The sequence below is a fragment of the Phyllobates terribilis genome, unplaced genomic scaffold, assembly GCF_046119375.1.
Source record: "Phyllobates terribilis strain yellow unplaced genomic scaffold, ASM4611937v1 Scaffold_1__5_contigs__length_1240528914, whole genome shotgun sequence".
Taxonomy (NCBI): Eukaryota; Metazoa; Chordata; class Amphibia; order Anura; family Dendrobatidae; genus Phyllobates; species Phyllobates terribilis.
In genome coordinates, this window is record NW_027362761.1 from 875,774,535 (window position 1) to 875,797,754 (window position 23,220).

The 23,220-nt window shown below is 40.5% G+C and overlaps 1 protein-coding gene across 4 annotated transcripts in view; it reads left to right on the top strand.

Annotated features, from left to right (window-relative positions):
- Positions 1-23,220, top strand: part of TET2 (tet methylcytosine dioxygenase 2) — a 99,165-nt gene that overhangs the window by 69,811 nt on the left and 6,134 nt on the right. For all 4 annotated transcript variants that reach the window (XM_073639445.1, XM_073639463.1, XM_073639452.1 and 1 more), the window contains 8 exons: positions 425-3,371; positions 4,790-4,880; positions 8,680-8,773; positions 10,444-10,652; positions 10,776-10,926; positions 19,273-19,362; positions 19,564-19,701; positions 21,905-22,271. In XM_073639445.1, coding sequence (XP_073495546.1) covers positions 425-3,371; positions 4,790-4,880; positions 8,680-8,773; positions 10,444-10,652; positions 10,776-10,926; positions 19,273-19,362; positions 19,564-19,701; positions 21,905-22,271 — 4,087 coding nt within the window. The remainder of the gene's footprint in view (positions 1-424; positions 3,372-4,789; positions 4,881-8,679; positions 8,774-10,443; positions 10,653-10,775; positions 10,927-19,272; positions 19,363-19,563; positions 19,702-21,904; positions 22,272-23,220) is intronic.

Below are 23,220 nucleotides of genomic sequence, written 5' to 3' on the forward strand. Positions count from 1 at the left end.
CCAGTAACACTTCAAGACTGCCACCTATCTCTTGCATGTAATCAATTTGCATTTTATTCCATAAGCTATGTCGGCAAGAACGTGCCATTGTATATAATTGTGATTTATCCTGTCAGTAAACCAATCTTAAACTGTTCGTCCATTGCCATGTGCACCTTGATGCTTCAGAAACATTTTATTTCACAACCATTTCATCTGGCGATATATCGGGAATTAATTTACAAAGACAGATCTTCAGGGACTAAAAATAATTATTCATCAATCATGTTCAATTTATAGATGTGCTTCAAAATAAATTATTAATGATTAAATATTAAAATACTACAACTGAGGATTATATATGAATATATGCATGTATCAATTACGTCGTGCATTTAGTACATAAGAAACATTTCTAATTAATTTTTTTTTTATTCTCTTCTAGACGTGTTCACAGGGCAGCCTTGTGGATGGCCCCGGAGCAGGCCCGATGGAAGAGGAAAGAAGCCACCATGATGAGGGCAGTAGATTGAGTCATTTGCTAATACATTCATCACCTGCTTGCCAAAACAATCCAGCAAAGTTACAAAATGGGAACCTGCCAACCGATAGAGTCCAACCCCAAATAAATGGAGACAGCTGTTTACAGACAAAGAACAGCTATGGTGTCACACACATGAAGGGAAACCAGGACTGCTCTGACCTCATACCTGAAAACAGAGTATATCCAAATTTACACAATGGTGCAATAAAGCGCACGCTTAGTGAACCTTTGCTGTTAGAGTACCTTCAGCAGAAAAAAGTAAAAACAGTTGAAGAAGTGAATGGAGAAAATGAGGGTGAAATCAATGGACAACATGTCAATGTCCAACCCAGTGTTTCTGATTTGGTTAGCCAAGGTAAAACTGGGAGAACAGAAGATGAAAACCCACTTATTCAGGTTCCCAATGAGCAGAACAAAGACCTTAATTCCCACAACAATGACAATGTTTTGTCAGATGAGACAATTCCATTGTCCAATGGTGCTACTGGTTTTGCCTCTTCCTTGAAGTTGATGCATGGTGAATTATCTCTTGCAGTGCAGAAACACACACCTCACACTGTTGCCATTAAAACTCTAAATGATGCTAGCAATGATGTGTCTCCCCAGACAAATCATTCACCACATACCTCAGGGCAGATTACTTCCCAACTCTCCTTGAACTCGGTGCTGTCTCAAGGGCCAGGTGCTATGGCTGTTGAGGCCCCAAATGGTGACAAATGCAGCGAATCAGCTGTGAAACCAGGAAGCTATTCACTTCACATACCAGAACAGAAACCACTTCCACAAGAGATGCCCAACTATTCCCAGAGTATAAATGAAAAAAACTGTGATGCACTTGAGACTGGGCAAGCAATGTGCTCGGAACAAGTTTCTGTTTCTTCAAATCCACCCTACCATGGTCTCCATAACAGACCCAATGACAGCTTTTCTGAGGCTTTCAATAAAGATCATTTTACTTTATTGCAGTTGAATAAGTTACTGTTTGCCCAGGAAACTGACAGCTACAGAACCAACCAAAACTTATGTGGTGATAATTTCTTACCCTCACAAAATAATGAATCTTGTCAGTCATTTGATCCAAGAATTATTTCTCAACCGGTTTTTTTGCAGTCTCAGAACAGCAAGACATTACCCACCATTGGGTTGCCTTCTCTTCACTGTTCGGCAGGACCAGATCCACCCCAAGAACACAAAAGGCAGATGAATTGTACAGTTGACAAGTATCCAGAAAAGCTAATTGAGCATAATCCACAAAAAGGGAAAGATTATTGCAATGGGATGGAAATAGATGCTATGGAAATGATGGAGCAAAGAAGACCCTTTTATAAGTCCAACTTCAGAGATTTTCGACGAAATCATGATTGTCTGAAGGAAGAAAATAAACAAACTTCAGAGGACTTGCTGAAATTACTTGTGCATTCTCAGTCGCAGAGTCAAAAGAAACTTAGGCAATATACAAGAAAACAGGGTAACATGAATCGGGGACATGCAAGTCAGGACTTAGATGGAGACGTATCACCTCATGGGCAGCAAATGAATTTCCAAAAGCACTTATCCCAAGAAGCGGGTACAGATACACAATTGCAATCCTATGACCTGAAAAGTAGTAATAACCTTTTCCAGCAGCAAACTGAGCAAATATTTGACCAAGCTTTAAGACGGCACTTAAACCTAGAAACATCTGAGGGAGAACATTTTCCACATAATGTACAAACGTCTTTACACACACAGGTTATGAATTCGAAACAGGATGGGAATTCACAATTTCATCCTAACCCACATTTTCAGCAGAGACAAAATCAAGATTTTAGCATGGTCAAAAAGCACTTTCATCCTCAATCACTCTACAGTAACACAACACATAGGGCAAGTCCTCAGAATCACTTAAAATTGGAGGAAAGCTCTCAGACGGTCAATCAGTACCAAAATATGCATCAGTACGAGGGGCATCTAAGACAAAGTTCAAACAACACAAATTTACATTTCAATCAGTGCCCTTCTGGTGCACATAGAAAGGATCAGTATATTTCAGAAAATCTAGAGGCCGGTAAAGAGCATATACAAATTAAAGCAGAGACTATTGGGCAATACTATCAATCTAACAGATCCCAGCAACATGACCAGCATGGTTACCAAGAGCAGAAAATCAACAGCAATCTTCCCATTTTGAATCCGAACCACATGACACAAAATCAGGACAGGTCAACCCCACAAAGTACAATAAACCAAAATAGATACTTACCACAAAACAACCCTGCTGCTCAGTCTTTGCAAGATCAAACGGGATATCATCCTCAGTTTGCAAATCAGGTGAATTGTATTCCAAAGCATGCTGCTTTAAGACATCATTTACTCCAGCGCAGGGAGCAAACCAAACATGAAAGTTCTTCTGTACGCAGATCTGTCAAAGTGGAGAACAGCTCACGGTCTATATGCATGCGGACACCCAATGAAAGCAAAACAGGGAAAAAAACAATCAAATCAGAAATTCGGCATTTTGGCCCAGATAACATACAACAAAGAAGTATTCTTGAAACAATGGAACAACAAATGAAACATTATCCTAGTAAATCATTGTTTCATCATCATGTGTCTACCATTAAATCGCCCAAGCACATGAAGGTGGAGTCTTCAGGTCCCGTTACAATTTTAACCACAAACACTAATTCTTCAACACTAGATCATCACAGTGTCCATCCACAAGAAAGAACCCCAACGAAAAGAGCAGCAGGATCTGCTCTAAGTAATTTCTTGGAATCTCCTTCAAAACTTCTAAGCACCCCTATCAAAAACCTATTGGATACACCTGTGAAAACTCAGTATGATTTTCCATCATGTAGCTGTGTAGGTAAGTGATGTTGCTATACACTTATGTTAGATCTGCCACTCCTTTCATAAATAAAATTAGATTTTTTATTACTAACCGAGATGTTCAACTCAAAAAATCATGCCCATTAGTTACAGTGGTATAGCTAGGCTTATTGTCACTCAAGACAAAAAAACATAGGTCAACAAAACCTAGGCTATAATATGGTCACACAGGCAAAAAAGGTAACAGTTTGCTGTACCTAATTACCAGGACAAGGTAAAATGGTTTGATGGCTTATATTCTCTAATGGGCTATGAGGCTTTTTAATATTTTTTTTATGGTGCAAACTTAATACATCTTTCTAACCCAAGAAATTAAAATCACCCCTTTTCCAAGTCGGAGGAATCCCAAAATATAGCAGGTAAACAGTGGTTAAAGGGGTTTTCCCAAGAATGAAAATGTATTTTAATCGACAGATCTTGGAATAATAACTTCCACAATTGGATGTGTTTAAATAAAATGTTCCTGTGCTGAGATAATCTTATAAATGTGCCCCTGCTGTGTCCTGTGTAATGGCTGTGTCTGACCGCACAGGAACATGGTCTGATCATACCACATCTCCTGGGCAGGAGAGGAAGCAAAAGACTGTACAAACATTACAGCACAGATAACAGCTGATTCTTTTTGTGAGGTATAACATTTCACTGCCTGTTTTTAAACAATGTTTTACTTCAAAGAAAGAATCAGCTGAGATCTCCTGCTGTAATGTCTGTATACTCCTTTGCTTCCTCTCCTGTCCAGGAGATGTGGTACGATCAGACCATGTTCTGTGCACGGTCAGACACAGCCATTGATTAAAATGAACTTTTGTTAGTGGGAAAACCCCTTTAAGTCAAATTTACAACTGTAGGCATATGAAAGAGACACATGAACAAGGGTGGCTGTTATGGCAGTCTGCCTTTTGCTTATGAAGACAATGCTCTTGAAAAATATCCAATGAATGCAAACAGCCTTTGGTAGAGAGGCCAGGGGATTTAGATTTTTCAAGAGCTATTGACTACTGATTGATTTGCTGTGTTAACGGAGTAAGGGAGGAATTTTCATGCTAACAGTATGTTAGGGCACGTTCACACTTTTGATTAACTCTCCTTTTAAAGCCTCTGTCAGCAGCTTAGACGCAGCAATTGTCAAGAATGGCTTAGTATGCATGCTATTCTGCCAAACTCCAATATAAGTCAGTAAGGTCTGTCAGGTGCCATTGGGACCAATGATACAATGGAACAACCACAGAGTTGTGGATTTCAACATGAATGGAATCCACAATTCATATATGACTAGAACCCAAGAAATTACACCATTTTTACAAATATAGATCTTAATTTGCAAGTTTAATTTTTACATGGCAAAGCCCAATTCTACAGGTTCGGGACAAAAAAAATTCATTTTTTTCTGAACAGATCAAATCATAGAGAAAGATGAAGGACCTTATTACACACATCTTGGTGCTGGACCTAATGTGGCAGCTATAAGAGAGATTCTGGAAGAGAGGTAATTTCTTTATCTTAAAAAAACAAACATTTTAGCTAATGTCATTTTCAATGGGTTTTTTTGCACTGGAACAAGATCATAACTGGTGTAACTATATATTTTTTTTCTACAAATAGATTGTAAATCTCGTAATGGCCAAAGTATTTTAGTAAAAAGTTACCATGAGCTTTTTCAAGCAATTTTGCACATTTAGTGGTTGGTGTAAGAGCCCCAACCTTTTAATTTATTGGGCTTGGAACTAGTTTTTGTGCATTTTTCATGACTGTAAATATCTTTTTAGAGAAATCAATATCTTTTTAAAGCATTAACAATTTAGTCATTAGCAGCATGACAAAAGCCAATTTCATTTCTGTTAATAAAAGTGTGTTAATCTCTACAAAGTTGCAAAACAATTATTGAAACTCATTAAATTAACTGCATTGAGTGCAATGTTGACATCATCAGCTATATGTATATACATTACAGACCAAAAGTTTGGACACACCTTCTCATTTAAAGATTTTTTTGTATTTTCATGACCATGCAAATTGTACATTCACACTGAAGGCATCAAAACTATGAATTAACACATGTGGAATTATATACTTAACAAAAAAGTGTGAAACAACTGAAAATATGTCTTATATTCTAGGTTCTTCAAAGTAGCCACCTTTTGCTTTGATGACTGCTTTGCACACTCTTGGCATTCTCTTGATGAGCTTCAAGAGGTAGTCACCGGAAATGGTCTTCCAACAATCTTGAAGGAGTTCCCAGAGATGCTTAGCACTTGTTTGCCCTTTTGCCTTCACTCTGCAGTCCAGCTCACCCCAAACCATCTCGATTGGGTTCAGGTCTGGTGACTGTGGAGGCCAGGTCATCTGGCGTAGCACCCCATCACTCTCCTTCTTGATCAAATAGCCCTTACACAGCCTGGAGGTGTGTTTGGGGTCATTGTCCTGTTGAAAAATAAATGATGTTCCACATAAACGCAAACCGAATGGAATAGCATGCCGCTGCAAGATGCTGTGGTAGCCATGCTGGTTCAGTATGCCTTCAATTTTGAATAAATCCCCAACAGTGTCACCAGCAAAGCACCCCCACACCATCACACCTCCTTCTCCATGCTTCACGGTGGGAACCAGGCATGTAGAGTCCATCCGTTCACCTTTTCTGCGTCGCACAAAGACACGGTGGTTGGAAAAAAAGATCTCAAATTTGGACTCATCAGACCAAAGCACAGATTTCCACTGGTCTAATGTCCATTCCTTGTGTTCTTTAGCCCAAACAAGTCTCTTCTGCTTGTTGCCTGTCCTTAGCAGTGGTTTCCTAGCAGCTATTTTACCATGAAGGCCTGCTGCACAAAGTCTCCTCTTAACAGTTGTTGAAGAGACATGTCTGCTGCTAGAACTCTGTGTGGCATTGACCTGGTCTCTAATCTGAGCTTCTGTTAACCTGCAATTTCTGAGGCTGGTGACTCGGATAAACTTATCCTCAGAAGCCGAGGTGACTCTTGGTCTTCCTTTCCTGGGGCGGTCCTCATGTGAGCCAGTTTCTTTGTAGCGCTTGATGGTTTTTGCAACTGCACTTGGGGACACTTTCAAAGTTTTCCCAATTTTTCGGACTGAATGACCTTCATTTCTTAAAGTAATGATGGCCACTCGTTTTTCTTTACTTAGCAGCTTTTTTCTTGCCATAATACAAATTCAACAGTCTATTCAGTAGGACTATCAGCTGTGGATCCACCTGACTTCTGCACAACACAACTGATGGTCCCAACCCCATTTATAAGGCAAGAAATCCCACTTATTAAACCTGACAGGGCACACCTGTAAAGTGAATACCATTTCCGGTGACTACCTCTTGAAGCTCATCAAGAGAATGCTAAGAGTGTGCAAAGCAGTCATCAAAGCAAAAGGTGGCTACTTTGAAGAACCTAGAATATAAGACATATTCTCAGTTGTTTCACACTTTTTTGTTAAGTATATAATTCCACATGTGTTAATTCATAGTTTTGATGCCTTCAGTGTGAATGTACAATTTTCATAGTCATGAAAATACAGAAAAATCTTTAAATGAGAAAGTGTGTCCAAACTCTTGGTCTGTACTGTATATGTTCAAAAAAATAAAGGGAGCACTTAAACAACAGAATATAACTCCAAGTAAATCAAACTTCTGTGAAATCAAACTGTCCACTTAGGAAGCAACACTGATTGTCAATAAATTTCACATGCTGTTGTGCAAATGGAGTAGACAATAGATGGAAATTACTGGCAATTATCAAGACACACTCAATAAAGGAGAGGTTCTGCAGGTGGGGACCACAGACCACATCTCAGTACCAATGCTTTCTGGCTGATGTTTTGGTCACTTTTGAATGTTGGTTGTGCTTTCACACTCGTGGTAGCATGAGACGGACTCTACAACCCACAGAAGTTGCTCAGGTAGTGAAGCTCATCAAGGATGGCACATCAATGCGAGCTGTGGCAAGAAGGTTTGCTGTGTCTGTCAGTGTAGTGTCCAGAGCCTGGAGGCGCTACCAGGAGACAGGCCAGTACACTAGGAGACGTGGAGGGGGCCGTAGGAGGGCAACAACCCAGCAGCAGGACCGCTACCTCCGCCTTTGTGCAAGGAGGAACAGGAGGAACACTGCCAGAGCCCTGCAAAATGACCTCCAGCAGACCACATTTATGCATGTGTGTGCACAAACTGTTAGAAACCAACTCCATGAGGGTGGTATGAGGGTCCGACGTCCACAGATGGGGTTTGTGCTCACAGCCCAACACCGTGCAGGACGCTTGGCATTTGCCACAGAACACCAGGATTGGCAAAGTCACTACTGGCGCCCTGTGCTCTTCAAAGATGAAAGCAGGTTCACACTGAGCACATGTGACAGACGTGACAGAGTCTGGAGACGCGGTGGAGAGCGATCTGCTGCCTGCAACATCCTTCAGCGTGACCGGTTTTGAAGTGGGTCAGTAATGGTGTGGGGTGGCATTTCTTTGGAGGGCCGCACAGCCCTCCATGTGCTCGCCAGAGGCAGCCTGACTGCCATTAGGTACCGAGATGAGATCCTCAGACCCCTTGTGAGACCATATGCTGGTGCGGTTGGCCCTTGGTTCCTCCTAATGCAGGACAATGCCATCGGTTCCTCTTAATGCAGGACAATGCCAGACCTCATGTGGCTGGAGTGTGTCAGCAGTTCCTGCAAGATGAAGGCATTGAAGCTATGGACTGGCCCGCCCATTCCCCAGGCCTGAATCCGATTGAGCACAGCTGGGACATCATGTCTCGCTCCATCCACCAACGTCACGTTGCACCACAGACTGTCCAGGAGTTGGCGGATGCTTTAGTCCAGGTCTGGAAGGAGATCCCACAGGAGACCATCCGCAACCTCATCAGGAGCATGCCCAGGTGTTGTAGGGAGGTCATACAGGCACGTGGAGGCCACACACAATGCTGAGACTCATTTTGACTTGTTTTAAGGACATTACATCAAAGTTGGATCAGCCTGTAGTGTGTTTTTTCCACTTTAATTTTGGAGATGACTCCAAATCCAGGCATCCATTGGTTAATAAATTTGATTTCCATTGATGATTTTTGTGTGGTTTTGTTGTCAGCACATTCAACTTTGTACAGAACAAAGTATTCAATGAGAATATTTCATTCATTCAGATCTAGGATGTGTTATTTGAGTGTTCCCTTTATTTTTTTAGCAGTGTATATATATTAGAGTCTATACTATGAAAGTGTGTACACTGTATTCTAAATCTTCTATGCTCAACATGTGACGACTTCCACTAACTGGAGGTTTCATTCTCAGGTTAGGTGAGAAGGGCAAGGCCATCAGGATTGAAAGAGTTGTATATACAGGAAAAGAAGGGAAAAGCTCTCAGGGATGTCCAATTGCAAAATGGGTAAGTGATATGTATGTTATGAAACACATTTCATAATATACTAAAAGACTAAAAACATGTATACATTCTAACCCCTTCCTGATATGGGCAATTGAATTTTTTAGTCATTTCCTCTCTTTCTTCCATAAGCCATATTTTGATAGATTAGACTTTTATGGACACAGTGATACCACATATGCATATTTTTTAAAATATTTTTTAATATCTTTATTTCTTATCAGGGAAAGGGGAAGTGAGTCGAAATTTTATGTGTTTTTAATTTTTCTATATATTTTTTTAACCTTTTTTTACTTGTTACTATATTTGTTAGTCCCCTTAGGGGACTTGAATCGGTAATTGTCAAATCGCTTGTATTACATAGAGCAATATCTAAGTATTTTACCTAAGTAAAAATCACAGTCTCCTTTGAAGCCCAGTCACAGGCTGGATTTTAACAAAGCTCTGTGATGGCAGGCACAGGGCTCTTCAACAGGTCCCTGGCTGCCTTAGCAGCCCATCAGCACCCCATGATCACAAATTGGGGCAGCCAATAGGTGAAAAGAATGATGCACCTCTAATGCCAGCGCACTATTAATGCCACTGTCAGAGACTGACAGTCATGGGTGGGGTTCATCTTCATCTGCGGCTCTTAGAAGTAGGACCAGGCTGTGGCCCGTTGGCATTATCTGACAGGTTTGGGGTAGGCTCTGCCTGTGAGACTGCTCCTTACACTTCCTTCCCACTTCCATGTACAGAGCATGTCAGGAAGGAGTTAAAAGGTGACTATACGACTTTCTTACGCATTAGATATCCCCATTGGCTGCAAGAGATGCATTAGAGGTCCCCATTGGCTGCAAGAGGTCAATGGGGACCTCTTGTAGCCACTTCTATTCGAACAAAGGATTACGTATGCTAAAATCCAACATGCCTGATCCTTTTTTAAACCAATGTCTGCCTTCAGGGGAGAAGCAGGAGGCCACCAGTAGTACAAATAGACATTTATGAGTCACTTGATCAATTTTACTATGAAGGTCATGAGTATCATATGAACTATGGGCAGAATGAATAGAACTACTAACTACTATCAGAATGAACTACAACCTATTTAACTTTCCCTTTTCACAGTTTCTGTGAGCCAAACCCCTCCGAGAGCAGCAAGTTGTAAGACTAGTTATATACAGATGCCCACATGGAGTCTTAAATGCAATTCTCCATCGGAGAAAAGAAATGCAAATTAGCTCTCTATCTTTCCGTGAGAGAAAGATAATTTGCATACTTTTCTCCAACGCAGGATTGACTCTATACGTGGAGAACCAGCATTCCCCCTAGGTGGGCAGTTTTATATAACTAGTCTTACACTTGATGCCCTCAGGAATATAACTAGGAGGTAACAGATTTAGGTAACAGAAACTGTGATCAGGTAAAGTTAATTAGTTTGTAGTTCATTCTGCTAGTAGTTAGTAGTTCTATTTATGCTGCCCATACTTTATGCAATACTCGTGACTTGTACATTAAAAATTGGTCAAGTGACTCATAAATGTCTAGTAATACTACTATTTTCACTGTTTTGCACTTTTATGTACTAATTTGACTAATAAAACATAACATAGTACCATTAAATCTGTTTTTCTAAAGCCCTTTTGAATTACGTGTTACAGTGGGCCTTATAAAACTTGCTGATTTGTTGACAGGTTATTCGACGAAGCGGAGTTGAGGAAAAAATGCTGTGTTTGGTGCGAGAGCGCGCAGGCCACTCCTGTGAAACTGCTGTGATAGTGATTTTAATCCTCGTTTGGGAAGGCATATCAACAACTTTAGCAGACACGATGTATTCTGAGCTCACTGAAACGCTACGGAAGTATGGAACCTTGACAAACAGACGTTGCGCTCTCAATGAGGAGTAAGTTAATTGGGATGATAGAAAAAAAACAACTTTGTTGCTTGCCAACCTTACAACAGCACAGACACTGGATTTCATTATAATCTTATCAACCCACTAATATCTATGTTTCATATTATTTAGGCGTACCTGTGCATGCCAGGGGCTGGACCCCGATACCTGTGGTGCCTCATTTTCTTTCGGGTGCTCTTGGAGTATGTACTACAATGGGTGCAAGTTTGCTAGAAGTAAAATCCCCAGGAAATTTAAACTTCTTTGTGATGACCCAAGGGAGGTAAGTGTCTCTTATTTCAAAAGTGTCTCTCTGTATACAGTACAGAGCAAAAGTTTGGACACACGTTTTCATTTAAAGATTTCCGGTGACTACCTCTTGAAGCTCATCAAGAGAATGCCAAGAGTGTGCAAAGCAGTCATCAAAGCAAAAGGTGGCTACTTTGAAGAACCTAGAATATAAGACATATTTTCAGTTGTTACACAATTTTTTGTTAAGTATATAATTCCACGTGTGTTAATTCATAGTTGTGATGCCTTCAGTGTGAATGTACAATTTTCATAGTCATGAAAATACAGAAAAATCTTTAAATGAGGTGTGTCCAAACTTTTGGTCTGTACTGTATATATAATTATATGTGTATATATTTATATACTGTATATTAGATATTAGCGATCAGGCAATATTTGAATTCGCCTGTCCGATTGTATTCTCCCAGAAAATAACTTCTCCGTGAATTTAATGTCCCTTAATATGCTTTTGCAGACCCCAAAGCTTAATAAATGTAAGATGTAAAAAATAATATATATGCTTATACTCACCTTACCGCTCACCTCTCTGGCCCCCCTGCTCCTCACTGTCACCCATTGATTTCTTAAGACATTTTCAGATCGCCACCACTTTCTCACACTGGGCATCTCTTGGCATCTCACATTGGGCCAGGATTTCTGGCTTTGATGAGGCTTCGGAGGGTTCTGCGCATGAGTGTGCACAGTCACGGTGGACGCCATGACATCATGATGTTGTGACCTTTTATGGGCTTCTGGGGATTTCAGTGTGAGTGGCGGTAAGCAGAAGTTTAGGTGAGAACTGGATGGATGACGCGGGGGTGATGGTGAGGAGTGGAGGGGCTGACGAGGTGAGTGGTAAGGTGAGTATACAGATTTTTTTTAAACATTTTGATGGCCTTTTTCAGCTCAGAAAAATGCAGTTGAATAAGTGTGGAAGAGAGTTACAAAAAAATATGCACTCAAATTTATTTGCTCTTCTCTAAGGTAGCTATTAGAGATGAGAGAGTATGTTGTATTAACCCTTTCGGCGACCAAGCTCGGGTGCTCGTTGAGTATAATCAGTATGCTCGAGTGTTATGTTTTAGTCACGCCATGCACATGATTTGCGACTGTTTGACAGCTTTAATACATGTGAGGAATGCCTAAGAAACAAGCATTCCTCACATCTATTAAAGCTGTCAAATAGTCGCAAATCATGTACATGGCGTAACTAAAACATAACACCCGAGCACGCTGAAGATACTCGGAAAACACCCGAGCATGCTCATAAATCTCGAGTAACGAGCATACTTGCTCATCACTACTAGCTATATCTATATATGCATATAAACAGGGCCGGCATCAGCACCTGGCGCACCCGGGCAAGTGCCGGGGCCCTGAGCAGGTAGGGGGGGCCACTTACCGTCGGAAACCCCGGCACGCTATGGGACCTGTGAGCGGTGCGGCGGTGCTGGTGTCAGCGCCCGCTCCCCCCCGCTTGCTCAGGTCCCCGGCACAATACTTACCTCTCCCTGTGCCTCTGCAGCAGGTCCGATCCCTTCCGTGGCTGCTGCACTGTAACTTCTCAGGTCAGAGGGTGCGGTGACACCTTTACATATGCAGGTGGGGACCACAGACCACATCTCAGTAACAATGCTTTCTGGCTGATGTTTTGGTCACTTTTGAATGTTGGTTGTGCTTTCACACTCGTGGTAGCATGAGACGGACTCTACAACGCACAGAAGTTGCTCAGGTAGTGAAGCTCATCCAGGATGGCACATCAATGCAAGCTGTGGCAAGAAGGTTTGCTGTGTCTGTCAGCGTAGTGTCCAGAGGCTGTAGACGCTACCAGGAGACAGGCCAGTACACCAGGAGACGTGGAGGGGCCGTAGGAGGGCAACAACCCAGCAGCAGGACCGCTACCTCCGCCTTTGTGCAAGGAGGAACTGGAGGAGCACTGCCAGAGCCCTGCAAAATGACCTGCAGTAGGCCACAAATGTGCATGTGTCTGCACAAATGGTTAGAAACCGACTCCATGAGGGTGGTATGAGGGCCCGATGTCCACAGATGGGGGTTGTGCTCACAGCCCAACACCATGCAGGACGCTTGGCATTTGCCACAGAACACCAGGATTGGCAAAGTCGCCACTGGCGCCCTGTGCTCTTCACAGATGAAAGCAGATTCACACTGAGCACATGTGACAGACGTGACAGAGTCTGGAGACGCCATGGAGAGCGATCTGCTGCCTGCAACATCCTTCAGCATGACCGGTTTGGCAGTGGGTCAGTAATGGTGTGGGGTGGCATTTCTTTGGAGGGCCGCACAGCCCTCCATGTGCTCGCCGAGGTAGCCTGACTGCCATTAGGTACCGAGATGAGATCCTCAGACGCCTTGTGAGACCATATGCTGGTGCGGTTGGCCCTGGGTTCCTCCTAATGCAGGACAATGCCAGACCTCATGCGGCTGGAGTGTGTCAGCAGTTCCTGCAAGATGAAGGCAGACCTGAATCCGATTGAGCACATCTGGGACATCATGTCTCGCTCCATCCACCAACGTCACATTGCACCACAGACTGTCCAGGAGTTGTTTTAAGGACATTACATCAAAGTTGTAGTGTGTTTTTCCACTTTAATTTTGGGGGTAACTCCAAATCCAGGCCTCCATTGGTTAATAAATTTGATTTCCATTGATGATTTTTGTGTGATTTTGTTGTCAGCACATTCAACTTTGTACAGAACAAAGTATTCAATGAGAATATTTCATTCATTCAGATCTAGGATGTGTTATTTGAGTGTTCCCTTTATTTTTTTGAGCAGTGTATATATATATATATATATAAATATATATATATATATATATATATACAGGGTGGTCCAAAAGTAGGTGGACAGAAAATAATAACATTTATTTTGATTTATATATAGAATTATATTTACTAACACAAGCATAACATTGACAATTAAATTTTATTCTGAACAATAATACAAAAGCCCTTCAATTTTATCAATGCAGGCGCTCAAACTGTTTTCCATTACAATTTGCACAGCTTTGGGTATTAATTTCAATGCATCTCTTATGCAATCTTTATGAAATTTTTCAAATCACTGACACTTTTTGGTTTTCGACTATAAACTTTGTCCTTGAGTACTCCCCAAAATAAAAAATCCATTGGGGTCAGGTCTGGTGAACATGCCGGCAAATCAAGTGGGCCTCTTCAGCCAATCCATTTATTAGGAAATGTTTCATCAAGATACTCGCGGACTACTCTTGAATAATGTGGAGGGGCCCCATCTTGTTGGAAATAAAGGTCATTTAAATTAGGCTGTTGCTGTAACTGGGGAACAACTTGATTTATTATTAGAATTTCGAGATACTTATCTCCTGTGACTGTTCCATCAAAATTTGAAATACCACCCCAAACATTGACACAAGGCTCATTTAGTTGTTTAGTTGTTGCTTTAATGTTAAATGCAATTATGTCTGTTAATATGGCCGGATAATTTGAAAGAAGCTTCATCACTCCACATAATCACTTTACACCATGTTTGATAAATCTCCCCCTTCATAACCTTATTACACTTTCTGTCCACCTACTTTTGGACCACCCTGCGTATATATATATATATATATATATATATATATATATATATATATCTCAAAAGAATGCAGCAGCACTCCATATGGCCAAGATGTGTCTTAACAATGAAAATAATGAAAATATTAGATCTAAACTGTTTTGCTTAGCAACAAGTACTTACAAACAATGAAGGTTTTTAGCGCATAAATTGGCCAATTCATGTGTGCCCATCAACCACGGCAAGGTAACCTCCCCCTGATGGGTAACTACTCTGCCTAACATGCCACTTTTGGGCTACAAGCCTACAACTAAACGGACAAACCAGAGAAATTGGCCAATTTATGCGCTAAAAACCTTCATTGTTTGTAAGTACTTGTTGCTGAGCAAAACAGTTTAGATCTAATATTTTCATTATTTTCATTGTTAAGACGTATCTTGGCCATATGGAGTGCTGCTGCATTCTTTTGATATATTTTATAGTTACGGCAGCTGGCACCAGTTCACACTAGGAGGTGCTGGTCAGGTTTCTCTGGTTTGTATATATATATATATGTTATAAACAACATATTAAAGAGGCCTAATGGTTGAGCACACCTCCAGGAGTTTATACTGTTTCACCATGAGAGTAGAAGCTGATCTATGTCACGTTGTGCTAAAATGGAAAAACAGTTGTTACATTACACAACAATATATTTATAGTATACAGACGGTCATATGAAAAAAGAACGGCATGAAAGTACTGCTAAATAAGTGTTCACAGTATGCCGATAGTTGTCCATTGACTTTTAATGCCATCATGTGGTTTACAGTTGTAGCATAATGTAATCTCACTACATGCACTGAATGTGTAGAGTTTCACTTCTGCATTAACCTACTACAATTATTTCTAGCCTCACAGTCAGTGATTAATTAGGCATAGACAAGGGCATTGCAATGGAGGGTACAGAAATAGCAATAAATCCTGGGCACTGGGTAAAAGTGAGGAACAAAAGAAGACATCGGTTTTATAAATGGCAGATGGCAGGTGAGGGAACCTGCTCTAGATTTTGCATTGGAACCATGTAGATTCAAGTTACACCTCTTGGCACAGGACAAGTATGGATGTGATGTACACTTGGCCATGAATTCTTGCTTTTGGAATAGTTGAATATTCCAGATGTTCCATAAAATGAATATACCTTGCTTACAAGGACATATAATTTTTTTTCTGATGTTTTTATTAGGAAAACTAGGAAATTAATTCCTAGAACTACTTACAGCAGATAATTGATGGGACCCTACAATGAAATGTATTACTGTACTGTTAGATGGAAAATGGTGTGTACTGTCTATTATGAATGACATATTCACACTTACGCATTATGCATTTGCCAGCTATTGTGTATCTGTCTTTTCGCAATTATGGGCTGTATGAATTGAAATGAGTAATCTTCTCTGACGACATGTCATGATGACTGTTAGTGTTAAACTGTGCCACCTAAACAGTAGGTGCCATTTCCCTCTATTTATGGTCCTCTTCAGCATATTCAGTGTTTCATGACAATTAGAGCTGCTAGCGCCCTGCAGCCGGTAATGTGCACGCTGCAGTGTTGGTGGATCATCTTGTTATGTCCATATGTACAGTATAGTCAGACTATCAGAGTGACAGGCTCCAGCAGGAATGGCAACGTGTTTCCACACTAATTGGTATAATCTAAGTGACTGATTTCACAAGAAACTATGGGAACCTATCTGAATGCCACTGCTTTTTTTCCACAAACGGGTATGTTTTCTGCTTTCAGGCAATGATCTTAGTTGCGTGTTTTTATTTTACCTTTTCAAAAACAAACTCAAAATTAGACATAGTTCAAGAATATCAATGAACAGTTCAATAAAAGAAAATGGAACAATCCTTAAAATGAGCTTTGATGATTAATGGATATTTGGGATCCATAATCAGACTAGAGCAACACAGTAGTTATCACTGTTGCTTTTCAGTGTTGGGGTCCTGGGTTCAAATCCCACCAAGAACAACATCTGCAAGGAGTTTAATACAAACACATGGGCCATGTACACAGTGAACAAGTCTGTAAGACAGTGTTCACACCACCAAAAGACTGAAACACATAAGGACACAGTAAAACAAACGTATAAAAATACTCTGTTGTAAAAAAGTAACAGTAAACAGCTCTGCAAGGAGTTTGTATGTTCTCCCCGTGGTTTGTGTGGGTTTCCCTCAGGTTCTCCGGTTTCCTCCCACCCTCCAAAGACATACTGATAGGGAATGTAGATTGTGAGCCCCAATGGGGACAGAGGTGATAATGTCTGTAAAGCGTTGTGAGTAAAATAAATAAATGAGTTGGTGCGAATCAATTCACAGGACTCCTTCTCTTGGCCACAACAGTCATCTCTGGCCACTGGATGAAAGCTGTGAGAACTGCCTCTTATCTGACGGCATCCACAGCTATTTTTTCATTCAGCTGGCCTGGCGCAACGTCAAAAGGTGCATCATACCGCAACGATGATGTTGCACCAGGCTGGCTAATCAATTGAAGAGCCACAGATGCCGCTAGGTAAGAGGCAGTTCACAGGGCTTCCCATCCAGCAGCCAGAGATTACTGTGTTGGCCAATAGACCAGTTTGTTCAAATCGATTCGTACCTACTGTAATAATCAAGGTTGCCAACAATCCATACATTCCAGGACAGTTAAAGGGGTATTCCCATCTCCAAGATCCTATCCGAATATGTAGTAGGTGTAATAATAATAATAATAATAATAATAATATTAGCAAATACCTCCAATTAGAAATGTAGTATAGTATTTTTGATTCGCTATGTCTCTTTCCTCATGTGCAGGCATCGCAGGACCTTAGGTATGCATGGTTACGACCACTAGCAGCTATCTAACTAACTGTGACTTTATTAGCGGACGTAACCATGGATACCTAAGGTCCTGCAATGCCTGCACATGAGGAACGAGACATAGCGAATCAAAAATACTATACTACATTTCTAATTGGAGGTATTTGCTAATATTATTATTATTACACCTACTACATATTGGGATAGGATCTTGGAGATGGGAATACCCCTTTAACAGTAAAAATAAGACTCTTTTTTTCATTGCTGGCCAAAAAAATGGTTGTCTGATCACTCATTATAGTTTTCCAATTTGTCCATGATTGATATTGATTTTTGGGTAAATTAACGAGAAATGAGAAACATTTGGCCATCCTGTCTATAATTGTCCATACTAACGTTGTTAGTGGAGTTACCACACCCACGAAAAGAACAGTGGTCATTCATTTAAAAGGAATCTGTTTTTGCTACCTGATCTGAGAGCAGCATAATATATGGGACACGTACCCTGATTCCAATGACGTATCACTTACAGGGCTGCTTTTTGCAGTTTTGATAAAACCACAGTCTTAGAGGACCAGTAAATCTGCAGCCAAATAGTAAAGCACATTCTTGAGCTCTGAAAAAACACGCCCCCGCCACTGATTGGCAGCTTTCTGTGTTCACTGTACGTTGGCAGAAAGCTGCTAATCAGTGGTGTGGGCGGGGTTATACAGAGCTCAATATTCAGAGAACTGCAGCAGATCAATCTATGATTTTATCAGAAAGACAGCAAGTAACCCAGTAAGTTACACATCACTGGAATCAGGGTCTCAGTCTCTACATTATACTGCTCTCAGATGGGGTAGCAAAAAACTCTGTAACTTTCAACTTCATACTTTGCCTCTCACACTAGCAGTTCCTAATGAGTATACTTCTTATTCTAGATTGTGAAATAATAAAAGCGGGAAGAATACATTTTTATATACATCAGAAACAAAATTGCAATTCTCTAAATTTCTGGACAACTCCTGCTAATCAATTCAATGCCCCACAGAAAATAAATATGCAAATATCCTCTTCAGAGAAGAAGAGGACTTGAACGCTAGTGCCACCTATTGGATGTAGCAATCCTTAAAATCAATATTAAACCATTATCGAGCCTTGTCACATAACTTAAGATCCTAAGTCATGTGGCAAGGCTTGTTAAATGGTTGATAGTGACTTTTAGGATTGGTACTTCCAATAGGTGGCACTAGAGTTCAAGTCCTCTTCCTCTCTGAAGAGGCTATATGCATATTTAAATTCCCAGAAGAGCATTGCAAGGCCTATAAGTCTCCTTACACCGGCTTCGGACTCTCCATAAGAAGAAAAGTTTCACCTTAGACACACAGAAAATAAAAACAATATAAGCTTGATTCCTGTTGTGGCGCCGCTCCAGCACTGGTCCTTGTGAGAGACATAACATAATTGTGTCATGTGACTGCTGTGGTTTATGGTGTCTGATCTGCTGCTGCTCATTGCTGGAATTGTGCTGCTGCGGAATGTGAATATAAGCTTTTCCTATTTTTACCCCAGGAAATTGAGTTTTTCAGAAGGGGTTATCCAAGCAGTGGACAACCCTTTTAAATTTAGACTCTAAAATAGTTTTCATATTGTATAATTTACTTGATTATATGTTTGGGTATTTCCCAGGATTTTCTGTTGATGGTTTATTCTTAGGATAGGCCATCAATAAATGATTGGTGAGGTCTGGCCATTGAGATCCTCACCCCTTAGCAGACTGAAGAGGTTAGCCCTTTTTTTTTTATTCTACATTCTTTTGGCTTGGAATAGTATTTTAAGTTGTGTATCTATGGAATATATCAAAATTAAAAATTATAAACTTATTTTTCTAAGCTGCTATGAGAAAAATAATTCTGAAAAGATGGGATTCATTTATTGGAATATGTTATTTAATATAGGAAGAGAAGTTGGAGGACAGTCTTCAGTACTTGTCGACATTGATGGCTCCAATCTACAGGAAGCTTGCACCAGATGCCTATACTAATCAGGTATTTAATATTCTGTTATGGGTGCATTTAATATATAATAGTCTAATATAACTAAAATACTTTTTGTCCATATATTTTCGCTACAGATTTATAAGAACAAATATTTGGGTACAAACAACTAAAAGGCAATACAAAATTTTCTCTCGCTTTGATAAAGTTTTCAGCCTAACAGCCCATTCTCTCTTTGTCATTGCCTTGTAGGTTGAGCATGAGCACAGAGCCCCAGACTGTCGTCTTGGCAAGAAGGAAGGTCGCCCTTTTTCAGGAGTAACAGCTTGCTTGGACTTTTGTGCTCATTCCCACAGAGATTTGCACAATATGCAAAATGGCAGCACACTGGTAACTCAGATTTTAATTTTTGGATGAAAATCATAAATGAGGTTATATGTCTGATAGCCTCATAGAGAGGCCTTCAATCTAATAGACACCTGAAAGTACAGAATATCTAGAAAAGTTAATCAACAAATGTGTCTGTGAATTTAATGATGCATAGACATTCTACAAAAAATCTTACTCTGTTTAACAAAAAATGTTGGCACAGTTCTGGTGGTCCCATTCCCTTTTGGGTAGTGAAAATGACAACCTATTTGACATTAATTAAGGTTGTTCTTACATGCACCATGCCACCAACTCCATGTTCCATTGGGACAGCTTCCCATCTGTTGCCAAAGATCCACATAGAAATATAACCAAGGCATCCGTGTATTGGCATTGTTAGCAAGCAAAGGGGTGCAGAAGATGTGAAAACAGTCACAAGAGGGAAAACCTATCACAATAACTGAGGCTATATTGGTCATATATACAGTGACAAGCAAAAGGGTAACAATGTTTTGAACTTTCAATTTCAGGCTCCATATCTCACTATCCACTACTGCTTTTAATGTGAGACTACCATCATATTATAGACCTTCATCTTGGCTATCTCATACATAAATTTGACTTACAAATATTTAGCATATGATTAGTTATGCAGATCCTTGTCATGTCACTGCATTGTTACTGTTTTGCTCCTGGTGGTGGAATAATCTTTTTCTACCTGAAAACTACAAATTACAACCTGTTCTCTCCTTCCCTAGTAGCTCAATGTGTTACTAGGTTGATTCCCAAGTGAAAGGTCACTGGTTCAAATTGAGTAGCAGCCATGAAGAAGATTTCCCAAGAAAAGAGAAGCAGCATCATCCAGCTCATCGATAGGGGTCTCTCTGCCAAGAAAATTGCCAAACTGCATCATGTGAGAGCCATGAAAGTTGGAAGAATACGAAATGAAGTCTGTCCATCCATTCAAAAGCCAAGAGCTGGACGTCCAGGCAAAATATCGGAATCAACAAGTCGGCTCATCACAAAGTCTATTAGGTGTGGTGCGACAAACACGGCAGTGGAGGTGACGCATATGCTTCGTAATAGTGAGATCACAGACGTCCATGCAAGCACCATGCGACGCACGTTACATAAGTCTGGAATGGTGACTCGAAAAAAGGTGAAGAAGCCTCGACTTCAATATCGTAATAAGAAACTTTGGCTCGAGTTTGCAAAAAAGTATGAAAAGTGGACAGTAGAAGATTGGAAATGGGTTATTTAGAGCAATCAGATGAAAGTCAATATACTACGCTCTGAATTATGCAAATAGGACTGGAAGAAACAAGGGAAAAAGCGGCTAATGGATCAAGACTGTCAAGTTCCGTGGAGGAAGCCTGATGATATGGAGTTGTTTCACAGCCAAAGGCGTTGGATACTTGACCAGGATTGATGGTGGTCTCAATGCTGAGTTATATATGAGTATCCTACAAGACAAATTACTTCGTACACTCGAGTACTATGGGTATAAGATGGACGACATAGTGTTCCAGCAGGACAACAACCAGAAGCATAGGCCGAGATTGGCGAAGAAATGGTTCAATAACAATGAACTAGAGGTGCTTGATTGGTCCTCACAGTCCCAAGACCTAAACCCAATCGAACACATGTGAGTAAAGTTGAAGAAAAAACTGTATACATACCCAAGTGAGTCGACCAGAATGCGCCAACTTTGGGAAAGTGTAGGAGTGACCTGGGATCAGATTTCGGTAGAGACATGTTTGAATCTGATCGAGTGATCAAGAGCATGCCGAGCAGGCAGTGCTAAAAGCCAAAGGTGAATTTTCAAAATACTGCCAAAATTATAAAAATTTACATTTAGATTTTTAGGTGAAAAACAGTAATAATGCAGTGACATGACAAGAATCTGCATAACTAATCATATGCTAAATAGTTGCAAGTCAAATTTATATATGAGATAGCTAAGGTGAATGTCTATAAAATGATGGTAGTCTCACATTCGAAGCAGAAGTGGACGGTGAGATATGGAGCCTGAAAGTCAAAAGTTCAAAACATTGTTACCCTATTGCTCATCACTGTATACCCCTACATCTATATGTTATTTTCAAGAATTTCTTTTTACACAAAAGAAGGATCTATCCAAATACCAATTAAAATTACTCTGCACATTTGTTGTACCATACCAGTCCAACAAGCTCAGTAATATTGTGTTCCCACTATCCTTCAGGTTTGCACTTTAACCAGAGAAGACAATCGTGAAATTGGGAAACGTCCCCAGGATGAGCAGCTGCACGTTTTACCTCTTTATAAAGTCTCTCATGTGGATGAATTTGGCAGCACAGAGGCACAGGAAGAGAAGAAAAAAACAGGTGCTATCCAGGTTCTGAGTTCTTTCCGCAGGCAAGTGAGAATGCTGGCAGAGCCCGTGAAAACCTGTCGGCAAAAGAAAATGGAAGCCAAGAAAGCAGCAGCAGAAAGACAGTCAGCAAACTCAGAAAATGGCCCCAGCAAAGGTGAAAAAGAGAAATCTTCTCGTTACAAGAATGCACAAAATGCACATTCTGAATTGGCTAACCACGAAAAACAGATTGCAGGTAAGGAAATATATTTGCTCTGTTTCAGAAGCCATTAATGGCGGCACTCTGGGATGTAATACTCATTCCTTAGCCATTAGTAGAAAATTAATTATATTTGTGAAACTCAGTGAATTTGTGAGTCTTACTTCACCTAGCCAAAAAAGTGAGATGTTTCTCTGTATGCAAGCTAAATCAGGGAAGACTGTCAATCAGGACCAAAGTATGCTAATCTACAGGTGCTTCTCACAAAATTAGAATATCATCAAAAAGTTAATTTATTTCAGTTCTTCAACACAAAAAGTGAAACTCATATATAATATAGAGTCATTACAAACTGAGTGATCTATTTCAAGTGTTTATTTCTGTTAATGTTGATGATTATGGCCTACAACCAATGAACACACAAAAGTCATTATCTCAGTAAATTAGAATAATTAACAAAAACCACCTGCAAAGGATTCCTACGCGTTTAAAAAGGTCCCACAAGCACAAGCAACCGGGATAACCGCAGCCTTGAAAGGATTGTTAAGAAAAGGCCATTCAACAATTTGGGGGAGATTCACAAGGAGTGGACTGCTGCTGGAATCATTGCTTCAAGAGCCACCACACACAGACATATCCAGGACATGGGCTACAAGTGTCGCATTCCTTGTGTCAAGTCACTAATGACCAATAGACAACGCCAGAAGCGTCTTACCTGAGCCAAGGAGAAAAAGACCTAGACTGTTGCTCAGTGGTCCAAGGAGTTGTTTTCAGATGAAAGTATATTTTGCATTTCATTTGGAAATCAAGGTCCCAGAGTCTGGAGGAAGAGTGGAGAGGCCACAATCCAAGCTGCTTGAGGTCTAGTGTCAAGTTTCCACAATTTGTGGTTTGGGGAGCCGTGTCATCTGCTGGTGTAGGTCCCCTGTGTTTTATCAAGACCAAAGTCAGCACAGCCGCCTACAAGGAAATTTTAGAGCTCTTC